The 15812-nt window shown below is 43.7% G+C and overlaps 5 protein-coding genes across 5 annotated transcripts; 2 read left to right on the plus strand and 3 right to left on the minus strand.

Moving 5' to 3' along the window:
* Positions 1–383: 383 nt before the first annotated feature.
* On the minus strand, positions 384–1930 carry V865_005619 (uncharacterized protein; the record flags this gene model as incomplete). The annotated part of the gene is made up of 7 exons (XM_066229388.1): positions 384–519; positions 634–734; positions 836–916; positions 1004–1098; positions 1173–1298; positions 1387–1602; positions 1705–1930. 7 exons carry the CDS (start codon positions 1928–1930, stop codon positions 384–386), a joined length of 981 nt encoding a protein of 326 aa, XP_066085485.1.
* Positions 1931–2503: 573 nt separating this feature from the next.
* V865_005620 (uncharacterized protein) lies at positions 2504–4654 on the minus strand (the record flags this gene model as incomplete). Its single annotated transcript, XM_066229389.1, has 12 exons — positions 2504–2602; positions 2677–3093; positions 3157–3226; positions 3299–3402; positions 3467–3517; positions 3586–3661; positions 3740–3819; positions 3892–4083; positions 4162–4269; positions 4333–4359; positions 4434–4441; positions 4516–4654. 12 exons carry the CDS (start codon positions 4652–4654, stop codon positions 2504–2506), a joined length of 1371 nt encoding a protein of 456 aa, XP_066085486.1.
* Positions 4655–6360: 1706 nt separating this feature from the next.
* V865_005621 (uncharacterized protein) lies at positions 6361–8416 on the plus strand (the record flags this gene model as incomplete). Its single annotated transcript, XM_066229390.1, has 9 exons — positions 6361–6753; positions 6824–6978; positions 7031–7221; positions 7306–7413; positions 7483–7692; positions 7768–7826; positions 7908–7945; positions 8040–8119; positions 8190–8416. 9 exons carry the CDS (start codon positions 6361–6363, stop codon positions 8414–8416), a joined length of 1461 nt encoding a protein of 486 aa, XP_066085487.1.
* A 776-nt stretch (positions 8417–9192) lies between these two features.
* Positions 9193–12195, plus strand: V865_005622 (uncharacterized protein; the record flags this gene model as incomplete). The annotated part of the gene is made up of 7 exons (XM_066229391.1): positions 9193–9468; positions 9617–10526; positions 10588–11179; positions 11229–11311; positions 11371–11428; positions 11553–11675; positions 11739–12195. The coding sequence occupies 7 exons, from the start codon at positions 9193–9195 to the stop codon at positions 12193–12195; spliced, it is 2499 nt and encodes an 832-aa protein (XP_066085488.1).
* Positions 12196–12478: 283 nt separating this feature from the next.
* Positions 12479–15367, minus strand: V865_005623 (uncharacterized protein; the record flags this gene model as incomplete). Its single annotated transcript, XM_066229392.1, has 5 exons — positions 12479–14374; positions 14434–14505; positions 14572–14826; positions 14895–14977; positions 15046–15367. The coding sequence occupies 5 exons, from the start codon at positions 15365–15367 to the stop codon at positions 12479–12481; spliced, it is 2628 nt and encodes an 875-aa protein (XP_066085489.1).
* Positions 15368–15812: the final 445 nt, after the last annotated feature.

Genomic DNA, 15812 nt, shown 5'->3' on the forward strand with positions numbered 1-15812 from the left:
CGTACAGTTTTATTTCCTTCATTCCTCTTATGTAATTGTCATATTCATCCATATACCACAATCTTCTACAAAGAACCTGTGTTTATAGTTTCAATTTTGGTATATGCACACTTGTCACGGTATAAGATGGACTGATCATTTGAGATTTCGGTAAACGTATATACAATACAATGAACGGGTTAAGCGGGTTAGGTACTAGCAGTAATTTCTGTCGTCACCTTCTTGTGTTGCAAGCCCTTCAATGTTGATACCTAAAACCTTTTCCACTATTCCACAATTTCATAGACTGAGCCAGTTCTTTCCTTCTGATAGATTTCACAACCCTAGACTATCACTCCTCACTTTACACTGATCCAACGAGACATGCACATGTGAACACCCTTCTAGATGATATGTTCCGTTTGATCGTCCAATAGCATTGGCGATTTTGATGGATCAGGTATCTTACGAGTACCCATGGCTTCTGTTACTCCGCTCGAAGCTAGGAATTGAGCCCATTTAGGTTCGATGAACAAACCACTGAAAGAAAAGCAGGTCAGTCATTCAGTCGTTGTACGTGCCATTGGGTTTATCGAGTGATATCGAAAGTGGGAAGAAGGGTGATTGGAAAGACAATCTGAATTGACAACTCACGTAGCATCGGCTATCCTCTCTCCATTGGTCGTCTCCATATATCCACTGACTACGCTCTTCCTGCCTTTGATTGATTCGAGTTTGGTATGTACTATGACGAACTGGAATAGACAATCAGCTTGTCAGCAGCCATGGTGAAAAATTTGCAGATGTCCCATTGGGTTGGCCCGATTGAATGAAGAGCGATTCAAGTAATACTCACTTGATCAGCCATGCAGGGCGACCTATAGTTGATGTTCAAATTCGCAGTTACACCAATATTCGATGGGAGGTTGAGAAGAGCCTGACAGGATGAAAGTCAGGACATCAGCCTCGAATCGCTAAGGGTTTGAGTATTCATTAAAAGCCTGAGGGGCGTGCTACCACTTACATTCCTTGCCAACGTCTCATCGAATACAGTAGCTAACAATCCTCCATGAATGATGCCATCATGTCCACAAAGTGCTCTTCCAAGGTGTATCACAGCTACCAAGATAACGAACAATGGGATCAGCTCTTTGCCCAGACTCAACTTACTGGCAGATAGCTGGACGACTTACCGATCGCTTCTGATTCATCTGTTTTGGCAAACAACACAGGTGCGATAGCCAACATGCCTGGACCTCTCAGTGATCCAGCTGTTAGAGAGTTGTGCACTTTGTTGGGATCGTAGTTCTGGTATGGTCCTGTTCATGGAATATGAAATCAGCCATATTCATTCCTGCAGCTATACCAGAACTATCTTTTCCAGCCTACGATAAAATCCAAACTTACTGGTCTCGTACCATTCCCCTTCTCCCACTTTCTTTCTCATATCTTCTACGATATTCAGCTCGTGTATGCAGCTCTCCATGTCGCTCGTATGGCTCTTACCCCTGGGACTGTCTTTATGAGGTGGTGGAGGAGCGTATCGAGGGAAGATGAATAACACCAATTGAGGAGGGAAGGCTGCGCCGGCTACGTACACAGCGGGGAACGCTAGAGCCAGTGCTATACGATGAGCAAGTGGGCGGTCAGCTTTCATCAACTGCAACTCCAGGTCGTATAGCTAAGCTGCAAAGCGAGCAATACAGAATTCGAAATTCAACTTACCAAACCTAGTGGCCCATCTCCTGAAAGCACCTGGACCGCTCCTCTGCCTGGGTGTCGACTCAGCATGGCCATGCGAATGAGAATGACCATGAGTTCTTCCGTGAGCGTGAGTTGCGGTGGAGAATCTCTTCGTCACTAGTTGACTCGATCGTGCTCTGGTCACTTGAGCTGATGGGCCGGGTAAGCTACCTCGTAAAGTCGGTAGGAAAGCGGCTCTGAACGACATGTCGATGGATCTGACGTTTGAAACACGATCGTTTGTATTTTTTGTTGTCACTGTAATTGGATCTGTGGTATCCGGTATGACAATTACAAAGAGATCAGAGATTGATCACTGTACCACCAACGAATGATGTCTCGTACAAAACAGAGAGTAGCAACTATTAACTGATGCTTCGATTTTCCCCGGGTAGTTAGTGGTGGTGGTGGTGGTCGTTCCGTACCGCTACCGTACCGCGTGTTCCTTCTGTGCCCCCCATGGTTGTCCTCCCTCTACCCCGCATTTTTCGGTTTTTTTCGATCGTCGCACTGTGATACTTCGGACTATCATTTCGCCCTTCAGCTTCAGTTTGCTTGAGTATCCACTTTACATGCAGTGTATATACATAAGATTGTCTGGATTGTGCGGTACGGAATATGATGATTATAGTTGCTATTGATACCTTCCGAGAGATTATATGTATACATATATACAAATGTCACATCGTCATCCTGGCCGGAGCAGCGAAGCAGCACTCGTTCAACAAGAGCCAGCGAAACCTAGAATGTCCTATCCACTCCAGTCATAGGAATCCACCGGTTATGCCTTTTCAATCACTTGGGACGTTGTTACTACTATATTGACCTCAGTGGGTCTGACAGGCCTAGCAAGATCTGCTGGAGATCTGAAATTACTCAACTAAACGTAGATCGATCGTGAATCAGCAGTGCTGACCCAGAACACCTAATTGTCATTACGTGAAATGCACTTACAACTTCAGGAGATTCATCTACACCTTCATCCGGTCTCAGCATCCTCTCTCCACCTGTAGGTGCAAAGGGGGCATCACCTCTAGAGTTCAAACTATCCATCGTCCTATTTCGCTCTCTGTGTATATCACTTTCCAAGGCAATCGCAACTGCACCACCTGACTCAATCTCGTCCAGCCCGCTCAGTCTCGTCTTCTCGATATTCAGTCGTTCACCCAAAGCTCCCCAAGGATTCGACCTTCTCTGGGCTGTCGCAATATCGCGATGATATATGTCTCGGTCGTCGTCTTTGTGCGATCCGATGGTTGATGAGGAAGGAAGGATGCGCATGTCCCTTCGATGGCTTGGTCGGGCTTGACGAATGAATACGTTGGCGGTCTTTGATGGATCTTCCAGATGGGTGTTTCGGGGTAAGAGGATCTGTAAGTTTACAATGTATTAGAATTGCAGGTAACTGTCAAGGACGGAGGTACAGAGATTCACCATGAGAGATAAACCATTGGAGGTGAAAACGAAGAATAATCCGCATACAAAGAAGAGGTCTAGCCAAAAGCTGAGCAGGTAGATATCAAGAATATATCAGTATTAAAGGTGGGATTAGCCAGATCATTTGTCAATTACTTACGGTGTGGTGTTGACATGCTTATGTTTCGTTTGGCCATCAATTGATAATGTCAAGATACAGAAGACGTATAGGAATCGGAAGAGTGTTCGAACGCCGTTCATTTCCTGTTGATTGTCAATGTAATCAGTTGGATGGTCTATCCATATAAACGAACGAACGACAACCTACTTTAAAATACTCTAATCGGGCCATGACATCGGCATTTGCACCTTGACGACGCTAATCCACACATTGAGCTTAGCATCACGATACAATGTATGTAACACGCGATCAAGCGTGAAACTCACAGATTCATTCACGAAACCCGGAAATACCAACCATAACCATAAACTCATGAGGAACAGCAAACATGCAAGGACCGATCTGTCATTGGATAATATAATTGCAAACAATCAGGGTAGATCTTTGATATGTTCAAGCATCTAGGATTTGATCACTTACCCAGCCATAAATATATTGGCTTCCATTTTGATCAGGTTGGTAGTTTCCAAATTACCTATAGCAGGTATAACAGTGATGACCTAAGTTATTTCGACAAATCAATCCATGCTAGACAGTCAACAGAAGGGTTACGAGTGCCGTATATAACTCACAGTAACACTGATGAGTACCCATAGCTTAAACCAGATACTCCTAAACCAATTTCTATTATCTCTTTTTCGAATAGCGTTAATCAGATAAGCGCAATAAAGAGTTTCCTCCGAGTGGATTGCCAGGATTATACCCCATCCTACGCATAGAAGCTGATAGGAGAATCGTACGTAGTCTTGTTTACTTTTTTCCCACTAAACACATGAGTGAACATCGTCAGTTATCCTTTCTAAGAGAGGGGTGTGTTCTGGTAACGATAACACAGAACGTACAAGCTGGAATGGTACAGGCATGATTTCACTCTCATGTTCTGAAATCGGAACTACCGCGTAGTATTCTGTATATTTGACCCATACTAGGATTACGTTCCACGCTGTGAACTGTACCGTGGACTCGATCTTTCAGCGATGTTCCATATTGAGAAGGAGGGAAGAAAGACTTACTAATAAGGCAGATATGATGAACATCCACTAAGTACAGATCAAGATGAAAACCGTCAGTCTGCTAAAGCATATACTGTGGCTCTCAGCGATGCCGGACTTACCACTATGACTGATCACGCAAATACACCTGTTAGCATGACTATGCATTGTAAAGTATAGGAAATATAAGAAAAGTCAACTCACTGAACCTAAATGCACTCCTCTTGTTGAAAATCATACAACGAAACTTATCGTATTTCCATAAATGCCAAATTAGAAAGACATCTCCTAAGATGGTTGCTAGCGCTCCGAGGAATTGGGCTGTGGGGGATTCGTGACACATATTGAAAGTGTATCAAACACTCGTTCAAGTCTTGCTATGTGATGTCGTATTGCCTGATCGCGTACAAAACAGTAGGGAATCATGAGATATCGAAAGGAAAGGAATGAGATGAAATTTTCATGAGCTGTAGAGTATTCACAACTCGCTTATAAGGTTTCGATGTCCCCACTTTTGAGGACAGGATATGACATATTACATGACGACCATCACTTACTCGTCAGCGGATGAGATGTAATCGCAGAGCATCCTTTAAAACAACTTCAATCACACACACGGACACACATACAATCGGAATTACTGGGTGGTGTGTCCTAGCTTGACCCTTTCGCAGTAATTTCCTCACGACAAGTAACGCTAGTGATTTGTTGATGATCCGTCGAATTTGGAAAGTAAAGATCTATGTGGGATCTCGACATTGTTAGTTCGAATATCAGTCAGCATGTGTTAGAATGTACTTATACAAGTAGTATCTACAGTACAGTATCACACAACGTTCTAGACATACACACTGACCATATTCGGTCTAGCGTTTTAACATTTGCATCAATGTAAGACGATACTTGGGGATTAGAGTTCTTCGGAATAGGAAGAAAGGTTGATCCGCTCAAGGGATGTCTGTGTATATCCCTACCTGCATAAATCCCCTCCACTCATTTACTTAAATGAAGAGACAATCTTTGGACAGTCGAAGGACATCTCCGTGTCTGTGTCTCTTGTCGTACCCACCCGAACAGTTGATTGATTGTATGTATTGATGTTATGCTTGATCACGATATGCTTTAGTAGTATACATACCTTTGTCTAAAGTGACCTAACCAGTCGGTCACGAACATACAAGATCTGTATTGCCTTGTGTTGGATGAAGACGATCATCGCCGAAATACCTGATCATCACATACTACCCTTTCGATACACCCTCCGTGAGATATCTGAAACAGTTACCTTGCTTCAGCTCTACGAAGTTTGATCCGAAAGAAGCGGTTCGAGCGGTGACACTGTTCGGAATGCCTTACCAGTAGTATTCGGTGACGATGATAGCGTACAATCTCTTCGGTCATTCATCAAGGTACACTGTATCTTGGCATCAAGAGGTACAGAGGTACAATGGTACAGTGAGCCCACTTCGTCCTAGTTATAGGCATAGGAACCGTCTTTTGCGAAGTGACGGAATCAAATCCGATTTGATCAAACAGAATCCGAATCTTGAACTTGACGTACGAGTAAGTGATCAGCTCTGTCAAAAGGTTCCTTGTACGTCCCGAACTACGAGTAGAGTCTCGTATAGAACATCCTTCCATGGTATTAATGTCGCATATGTTAGACGTCACCCATATTTCCGCCTAGTGTACGATGTCTGACAATGTTCGGCTATCTACGACTGATGAAGAATTACTCAAAGCGGAAACTTTGTTCGTCATTTAGCCGTTCCTCACGTGATCAAGCGAAGCGGGACCGCAACGATAATCCCAGTTAATTAAGCTAGTGGAATGATAATTCATCCTATCAGTCCAACTATCAACAGCTCAACGATAGCCCAGCAGCTGGTGTACAGTAATTGTACGCTGCGCTGCGCTGATTTCGGTGCTATCTTGATAGATCCGGATTCTTACTCGTACCTTTCTACTTTCAGAAATACTCGAGCACGAGTAATGTTGAATTCTGTCGTCATCTGATCAACTTGTATTATTGGGTAGTACGAAGCGAAGATGGTCAAGAAAAAGGGTACTGGAGTTGCAGGTGGTCGTGGGGCTTCGGTTGCCCCCAATCCAAGTCCAGATCAAGATATAAAAAGCCCTCACTCTTCAAACCAAATCAAGAAGAAGGATGAAAGTAACACCAACAACAATAACAATCATACTGCAAAATCGAAAACGCTGAACAGTAATATATTCGTGATGCTGTACGCACTTGTGGCCTTCGGTATATTGGGTTTAGCGGTTTATGCCCAGAAAGACAAAGAGGGTATTAGCGGGTTGATGAAGAGGAACAATACTGGAAGTGGATCTTCTGGTGCGCCTCGGTATGCCCAGGTAATTAGACCTAGTAGTTTCGCTGTTCTTGATCAAGTACCTTCACCAGTTGATCATAATTATACGACCGTGAGCACCCCATCTCCCTCTGCTCTATACTGTCATTCAATATGGAAACTAATTTCATCCTCCGTCTTAGTTATTCTTTCCCCCTGGAACCGATGAAAATTCTTTGAAAGAAAAACCATTTTTGATTTTTGATGATGAATTTTACGATATCATTGGATCGGATCCTACTTTGACGGTTATCGCTGATGGAGGTACCAACCCTCTATTCCACGAAGCGACCGTATGGTAAGTCCACTCGTTCTGCCCATTGATACCGAGCATGCTAATTCTCGTACAGGTATCCACCTACTGACGAGGTGTTCTTCGTCCAAAATGCCGGAGCACCAGCAGCTGGAACGGGATTGAACAAATCGGCTATCGTACAGAAGATCAGTCTCGCACAAGCACAAAACGTTTCAGCCAGTAATAATGGAGGTTTGGTAGATGTCATTACTATTAATACTTCAGTACCGGTCATCAACCCTAACGGTGAGTATACCTGTTCGGCATTGCGTTAAAAGAAGCATCATTGCTAACTTAATGATCAATACGGTGATGATGATGATGACGCAGGAGCGACAAATTTCCGTGGTAAAATTGTATTTACAGGTGAAGGCCAAGGTGACAACGTACCACCTGCTTTGTATTTGGTCGATCCCAACGAACCATACGATACTACTGGTGAGCCCTACATCATCTGTATCTGAAATGTTCACGCCCTGATTTCATCTGCTTTCCCATCATCGACAGTCATCTTGAATAACTACTACGGTCGACAATTCAGCTCTCTTAACGACGTTGCTGTCAATCCCCGAAATAAGCAGTTGTACTTTACGGACGTGACATATGGCTACTTGCAAGATTTCAGACCTGCTCCTGTCTTACCCAACCAGGTTTACAGATTTAACGTCGATACAGGTGCGCTTGGAGTAGTAGCTGATGGATTCAATCTGCCCAATGGTTCGTACGATCTCTTAAAGGGGATAAGTGAATGTTTTATGTGACATGCTGATATTATGATGTTTGTGGTTTTAGGTATCACTTTCTCTCCCGATGGAAAGTACGCTTATGTCGCTGATACGGGTGCAAATGCTGTAAGCAATCATTTCGATCAGATCCCAATCAATTCGACTCGATAATCTGGAATACAGTTTTTTTGCTGACGCCATTAATAGGGTTTCTGGGGTTGGAATTACACGAATCCATCAACTTTGTAAGTGACACAAATTAGTCGGAGCATAAAGCATGCTTTTTATTTCCTATCGGCAGGAATACAAAAGCTGATTGCGTAAGACACTACTACGTAGATATCGATTTGATGTGAATGATGATGGTACTTTGGACAATCGAAATACATTTGCCTACATAGATGCCGGAGTACCAGATGGTATGTCTTCAATTAAATTGCTACGAGCCTAAGTTCAAACGAAGTAACTGATACGTTGGAATGCGTGTAGGTGTTCACTGCGATTCTAAAGGAAATGTTTATGCAGGTGTAGGAGATGGAATATCAGTTTGGAACCCAGCTGGAACGTTATTAGGTAAAATCTGGTTAGGTACTACGAGTGCCAACTTCCAATTTGCAGGCAAAGGTAGAATGGTCATTTGTGCCGAAACGAAATTGTATTATGTCACTTTAGGTGCTGAAGGTGCGGATATAACCAGTTCACAATATTCGGGCTGAAGCTGCAGTAACTCGTAGATCTAGGGTGAAGAGTGAAGAAGGGAGGTGTTAAAGGAGGAGTAAAGATCTTATATCTTATCTTTATTTCGAAAACTAAAATGAAACCGTGAGAAGTGCGTTACTTGCCTCGGTTCTTATTTCATGATCACCGCGAACAAGAAGTCAGCATGGTGTAAGATGTAAGATAAGTAACAAGACTGACGCAACCCGGACATAACCGATCCAAATCATACCTTGGGTTCTTGAATCGAGCGGCTTCAGTTCATCGACTTTACTCCGCGTGATCAGGAGTAACTATCCACCGGCTCAGATCGGCCGGTCCAATCTGGCTGATCTGATGATAAAAGAACCCCACAATTGAGTTGGGTGAATTAGCACGAATTACTCGATTTGGTTGGGTGATGGGATGACTTGCCACCTCGTAAATCGCGTTATCTCCGGTTGTAGTAGTCGTGTAGCTTCCGAGTTAGTGGGTTTGAACCCTGAAACAACAGTGTAATCAGTCCACCCATGGCATTGCATTCAGACGACTCATCACTGCGATACCACACCACTACTCGTAGGTCGCCATCTCTTATCACACCATATCACATCCTATTCAGATAACCACATACACACAGCACACATATATAACTAGCCGTCCCATCCTAGGAGTTCGTCGTCTCCCTCTTCAATTCATTTTCCTTTTCCCTCTTACATACTTGTTGTAATCTGTCATCGTATTCCATTGTTATCTATCAATCCACCTATCTGTAGCGCATTTGCCACCAATCATCATGCGCCCTTCAGCGCTCCTTGCTGTCCTTCCTTTACTCGCCACTACCCCTCTTACCCTCGCTAGACCAACATACGATGATGTTCCTCAAGTGAGAGAACGAAAGTCGCTCTCTTTCGGCCCTGTGCACAAGCATCATTCCTTCCAAGTCATCGACGAACCTCCTGTCGCTGCTTCTGCTCTCCTCAACGAGCCGGTAGACTATAAGGATGTAGCTAGTCGATTTATCGCTAAGAGAGTTGGTCCTGAGGGAGAGGCATTCTACATCCGAGAAGACGTGAGTTTGACTTTCTGTCCTTCTTCTCCTCTGTCATTCATGATCACCTCATATTCCATCACTCCCATGCCGCGTCTCGCCGATACCTCCTAGTGTCTTAGACATATCCTAATCTTATCTACAATTCACTAACGCTCTTCCTCCATAGAGTTACACCGATGCCTCAACCGGTGTTACCCGAATCTTCGCCAAGCAACTCATTAACGGACTTGAAGTGTCTGATGGTGATCTCAACATCAACATCGATTCCAATGGTCGAGTCCTCTCGTGGGGTAACTCATTCCACCCTGGAGAACTGCCCAACCTCCACGACGCGTTGGAAGGTACTTCTGGCGAGACCGAACGAACTTGTCAAATTCTACAAGATACCTACGATGCTCATCTCGACCATCTTTCCGGGCTCAAGGGTGAGGAAGGTGCTTGGGGATTGGTCAAATCTGCTGCTCAAGTCATCCTCGGTGGATCGTACTCTTCAAAAGATCACTCTACCGATGAGCATGCCATCAAGAAGATTCACAAGTCTATGAGAAACGTCAGACATCATCAAAAAGCCTTATGTCAACAACCCATCAGAGAAACTTCTTCGGGTATCTTATCACCCGTTGAAGGTTTGCTCACCCTCTTACCTAAGATTGACGCAAGCAACGATGATTTCCAAGGTGTCTCCGAGACGGACTTGTCTTCCATCCCCAAACATAACCTCAAACCTAAAGATGCTCCTGCCGAACCTCCCACCGAGGTCATCTCTGGACCGGGCCTAGATAAATCCGGAGTTATCTCTGACGTCCCTGCTCGACTTATGTATACTCAAGTTTCCGAAGGTGCCCCAAGACTTGTCTGGAATTATGTCGTCGAGATGAAAGATAGTTGGTACGAAGCTTATGTCGATGTAAAGACTGGTGAACTCCTTAGAATCGTCGATTGGGCTACTGATTTCGATTTTGAACCTTACAACACTCAAGGCCACAGGGAAGTTGAAGTTAAGAAAGGTGGTCATCAAAAGCCACTTCCTAACCCTCACAAATATGAACCTTACTCTTACCAAGTATTCCCATGGGGTGAGTTTGTCTCTATCTCTCGACAATCCGTTGAGGTATTTACTGATGTTTCGATGTTTAGGTGTAAATGACCCATCTGTTGGAAACTTGACGGTAGTCACCAAACCATGGGATAACGTCGCCTCACCTCTTGGATGGCACAAGTTCCCATCTTCAGCCAACCCCTACGAAACCCCCATCGAGGGTATGCACGTTCACACCAACTATACGCTCTTCAAGACTACCGCTGGTAACAATGTCTACGCTCATGAAGATTGGGAAGGACGAAACAACTTCTTGCACAACTACCGACCTATCGCCAACGATACTATCTTCGTATATGATTATCTGGAACCTGAAGGTGTAAGACCTAAAGATTATGTTGAGATGGCCGTCACCCAGCTCTTCTACACTTCAAACATGTACCATGATTTACTCCACCGACTTGGTTTCGATGAACTCTCTGGTAACTTCCAAGTGTACAACTTTGAGAAGGGAGGTAAAGGTGGAGACCCCGTGATTTGCAATGCTCAAGATGGATCTGGATACAATAATGCCAACTTCATGACTCCACCTGATGGGGAGGCTCCGAGGATGAGGATGTACATCTGGGATACAGCTACACCTTACAGAGATGGAGATCTAGATGCTTCGATTGTCGTGCACGAATATTCGTAAGTACAGGACTGTATGACATGATACAGCGCTAACATGGGTTTTTAGACACGGTCTCTCAACTAGGTTGACGGGTGGTCCAGCCAATTCAGGCTGTCTAGGGTGGGGTGAGGCAGGCGGTATGGGCGAAGGTAAGTGATCTGATCTTGTACCTTGATGTCGTGAGTGGAGAATAACGCTGTAGTCACAGGATGGGGTGATTTCGCATCTGTACTCATTCGGCAGATTGAGGAACACAAGCTTTTCAAGTGAGTGCGGTTCCTGCAATTTTGCGCGCCGGTCGGAAGGTAGCTGTGCACTTATCACGCATATCTTGGATCACAAAGTCGCATGCTGTGGAAAAGCTATGACTGATACAGATTTTTTGAATAGGAACAACTCGGATGTTTACTCTATGGGTGCTTGGCCAGCGAATACTGCCGCAGGAATTCGTCACTACAGATACAGTACTGATAAGGAGGTAAATCCTTCTACTTATAAATTTCTCAACAAAGGGTAAGTGTTGGAAGGATCAAGATGTCCAGAATGTATCGGGCTAATCGTAAACCTGATTTTTAGTAACTATTGGGGCGTTCACGCTATTGGAGAGGTGTTTGCTCAAGCACTTTTCGTGGTCAATCAACGACTAATCGAAGCGCACGGCATTAGTGAGACTTTATTCCCACCTGAAGATCTCACAAAACCCAACGACTACTACACCAAGACTTCAATCGAGTCTGTTGATTCCTCTGGTCGACCCACACCATTGATACCGAAACATGGTAATACCCTGTTACTTCAGTTGGTGGTCGACGGAATGAAGATTCAACCTTGCAGACCCTCTTTCTTTGATGCCAGAGACGCGATTATTCAAGCTGATAAGATCAGGACTGGAGGAGCCAACGAATGTATTCTTTGGAAGGCGTTCGCTGAATCTGGTTTAGGTACCGATGCTGCCTTGGAAGGTAGTACCCCTTGGGGAGGTGGCTTACGAGTCAATGGATTCAAGGTACCTAAGAAATGTAGAAAGGACTAATCATATCTAGAAAATTATATATCATACAATCATATCTACTTCATTTGTATTTGTTAGAATCATATTTGTCATTTCTCGATACTGTCATGTTTACAATTCGTTATCATACCTTTATCACATGATCACATGACATAAATGTATCAACATAACATAACATGATGACATGACATGATAATGAATAATCTCGATACACGATACTAAAACATACTATGATCCTCATTTCTCCCATCCTACCTTGAAACCGGATGCTCTACATATACATACCAGCTGATACTAAATGAATTTAATCTGTGGCGTCAAAATTTGGTGATGTTTTATAATTCAATCCCCATATCTGTCTTCGCCCCTCTATGGACAATAGTGGCTTATCCACAACCAAATCATCAAAATACTTCTGATATCCTACCTTAGGCGTGGCCATACTTTTGTCTACTACGATCGCGTAGATCACTCTGGCTTCTTCATCAAGCTCGAATCTCAATCTAACTTGACCGTTGAAAAGTAAACCATATTTACCTTTACCTTTGATAACAGGCATCTTCAGTTCGCATGATTGGATCTTTCCATCTTTTCTCAGGATCTTAAAAAATGCGGGTCCGGTACTGATGTCCACTATTATAGGAAACGAGGAGTAGATCTTATGACTTCTGATATATTCTTTGCTCGTCAGAAATCGTGCATGCACTATTGCATTTGTTACTTGTTTGATCTTGTCGATGAGCTCCGGGTATTGTTGGTTAAAGAGCGTGATTCTATCTTCAGGTGATTTCCAGGGATCCAATCGAGATATTAGAGAAGCTACAGCTAGCCCATACTGGATCATCCAAGTTTTGTCGACTGTAGATGAATATTTTTCCGAAGCAGGCTCAGGTACTGCGACGAAGAGTCTAGTGATTTTATTCATTTTTCCAGCAAATGGTAGTACTTGAAGCGTGTTTTGACGATCTAAATACCTGATATTGTGATCCTTGTAATTATCTAATGCCATGAAGGCTTCTTTGCCAAACAAGATGATCACAGTGAAATTATTACTGGCTAGATGTTTATAAGTGGCATCTAACTCTTTCTTGGTCCAGCGGGATGAATTCTTGTGATGTTGGTTCGAGCCCGTAGTCATAGAGATGTCGAAATGGTCAATATCGAGATCTTCTGGTTGGTTCTCGGGAAATACTGAACTTGAGAACATACTTTGATATGTATGGATCAAAAGTGAGCCTTGCCTGCTATCTCTAAGACTGGATTCAGATAAAGGTTTTGATCCGAATATATGACCTATCTCCGGAATGACTTTTGCGTTCAGCTTGGCTGAGAGACAAATTTGTCGAATTAATGGGTCTACGCGAAAGTAAATCGGATCGCCAGGCTCGGATATGTTGTGATCACCTTTGAGAATGGTGCTTGCCAAAGCCTCGGTGGCGCTTTGGCAAGGGGAGAACTTTCGATCGTAGGAATCTTTTGCAAGTGGGAACAAAGGGGTATGTACCATAACCATCTCAACCGAGCTTTTGTCTTGGGAAAGCGCTTCTATGATAATGCCTGGCGATTTGTCAATGTCATAATCGGATTTTGTTCGATCTTCAGGCTTGAAAGGTCCCAAAGCACCCGGCACAGCGTAATGGAAGGTGTTATATGCCTCTCTCGACTTGTTCAAATACCTTTGAACCCTAGTCTTCGTTCCCACTGTGGTGACTCCGTAGTAGTCTCCGAGATAAGTATAACCTGATGCAGCCGATTTTTTCATTTGTTTTTCCACAGCTGGGGTACATGGATTGGCAGGTTTTCTCTGTTTTATTCCTTCTGTAAACCTCGTCTCGAGGCCTTTCTTGAGAAAGTTATGAAAAGCGTATGCAGATGGGGTGTCTGCTGTCAAGTGTCGGTCTGGGTCGAGTATATCGGCGAGAACCTTAGATACGTGATATGGATCTGTTTTGATGATTATTTTCTCGATATCCAATATCTTGTTCAGTGCTGAAGCGTCTTGAAGAGGTAATAGCATGAGGTTCTTGACTATTCCATCGATGGATACGTAAAGACTGCCTTTGATAAGTCGTCGTATGAATCGTGAGGTTACCTCGATTACCGAATGATCGTCGATGTCGATAGACATGGATTGGAGTCTTTGTAGTACGGTTTTCACAGTCTCTTGCAATAATTCGTGATCCCCTTCCAGATTAGTCTTCTACAAAATGATACATCAGTGAAGACACAATTGTTTGACAAAGACTAAAGCTCACTTACCAATGGGTTTCGTAAGTTAAGATGTAAAAGCCACTCCACTTCCTCAGGTCCTTCAGCTTCCAACGATCTCATCTGCCACAAAGAAGTACAGTATTAGTGACTTTCATAGTGCTCCTTCTGTCTGCTGTAGATACTCACTGCTTCGTCTATAGGAACACTACCAATATCCATATTATCCACACCAGCACTACTTTTGTTAGTGGCATTCTCGAGTGAGCCAGTAGAGGACTCATCCCCCAAAGTGGCGTTTGTCGACCACTCCTTCTTCGGGACAACCTTGTCGGAAGGGCCAGTAAGAGGGAGTTCGACCTTCTTTGTGGAAGCGAAGAACGTCGCCATCGACGAGGCTGAGGCGGAATTCGAGTTTGGGAGACTGGCCATGGTTGGTAGGCCCTATGTGTCATATTAGTATATTAGCAAAGTACAAATCGCTTGTGTCGCAAAGAACCAGTATGACTCACCCTCTCAGCGAGTACTTTATTCATTTTTCCATAATCATCGCTGGATATCTTGGCCATCTGAGGCCATCGATTGCTTCTCTTGTCTACATTCATTGGATAGATCAGCTCTGTGATTCATACTCATCGCACAAAGAGATATCGAATCACTTACACTGCTCTCGAAACGACTTTATACAAGTCTTCGCCTTGTCTATTGTAATTTCGGATTGTCTCCCTTTATAAATACCCAGCCTCCTCGCTACGAAGTGCCACATAGAACCTGGCCAGCCGCTTCTGGTCTTCTTCGTAATTGGGTCATCTATGTAAGTGCATCGGTAAATTTCTATTCGATGTTCAACCTCTACCCATGTAGCATCTGATTTAATGAGCTCGTACAATCTGTCTTGCTCCGAGAAATCCATTAAGATTCTCTGATAAGGTGTTGATCTTTTAGCCTTTTTAGCATCTTTTGAGGATGATCTATCTTTAGGCATATTGGATGGGACACCGTTGGTGGTTACAGAAACGTATTAAATCCGTATTGGCGAGTTCGAGTTGTAGAATTGGTCGGTCATTCAATAAGGTGAATGAAGCTGAACAGAGGGAGATAGGTGTGGATGCAAGTTTATGATAGTTGAGACAAGGTGAATAGAAGATATTTTCGTTTGTGAGGATAGTGTAGAGTTGAATAATGAACAGTTGTACCGGATGGTCTTGATTCGGTGAACGGCAGGTGGTATGGTTTCGGGGTATAATAGGTGGTGACTGAAGGTGGTATGGAAGATTTATGAGTTTCTTTGATGTGTAGCAGAAGCAGAGAGACGGGAGTGAAGGTTATGAGGAGTTGGACAGTGGTAAATCTACTGATAATCTTCAAAGTGTCTCTCTCGAGTACACCTTGCAGAGTGGGAGTAGGAGCTAGGTCGTGAAGATGGTGTA

This window comes from Kwoniella europaea, chromosome 1 (genome assembly GCF_036810445.1).
Source record: "Kwoniella europaea PYCC6329 chromosome 1, complete sequence".
NCBI lineage: Eukaryota > Fungi > Basidiomycota > Tremellomycetes > Tremellales > Cryptococcaceae > Kwoniella > Kwoniella europaea.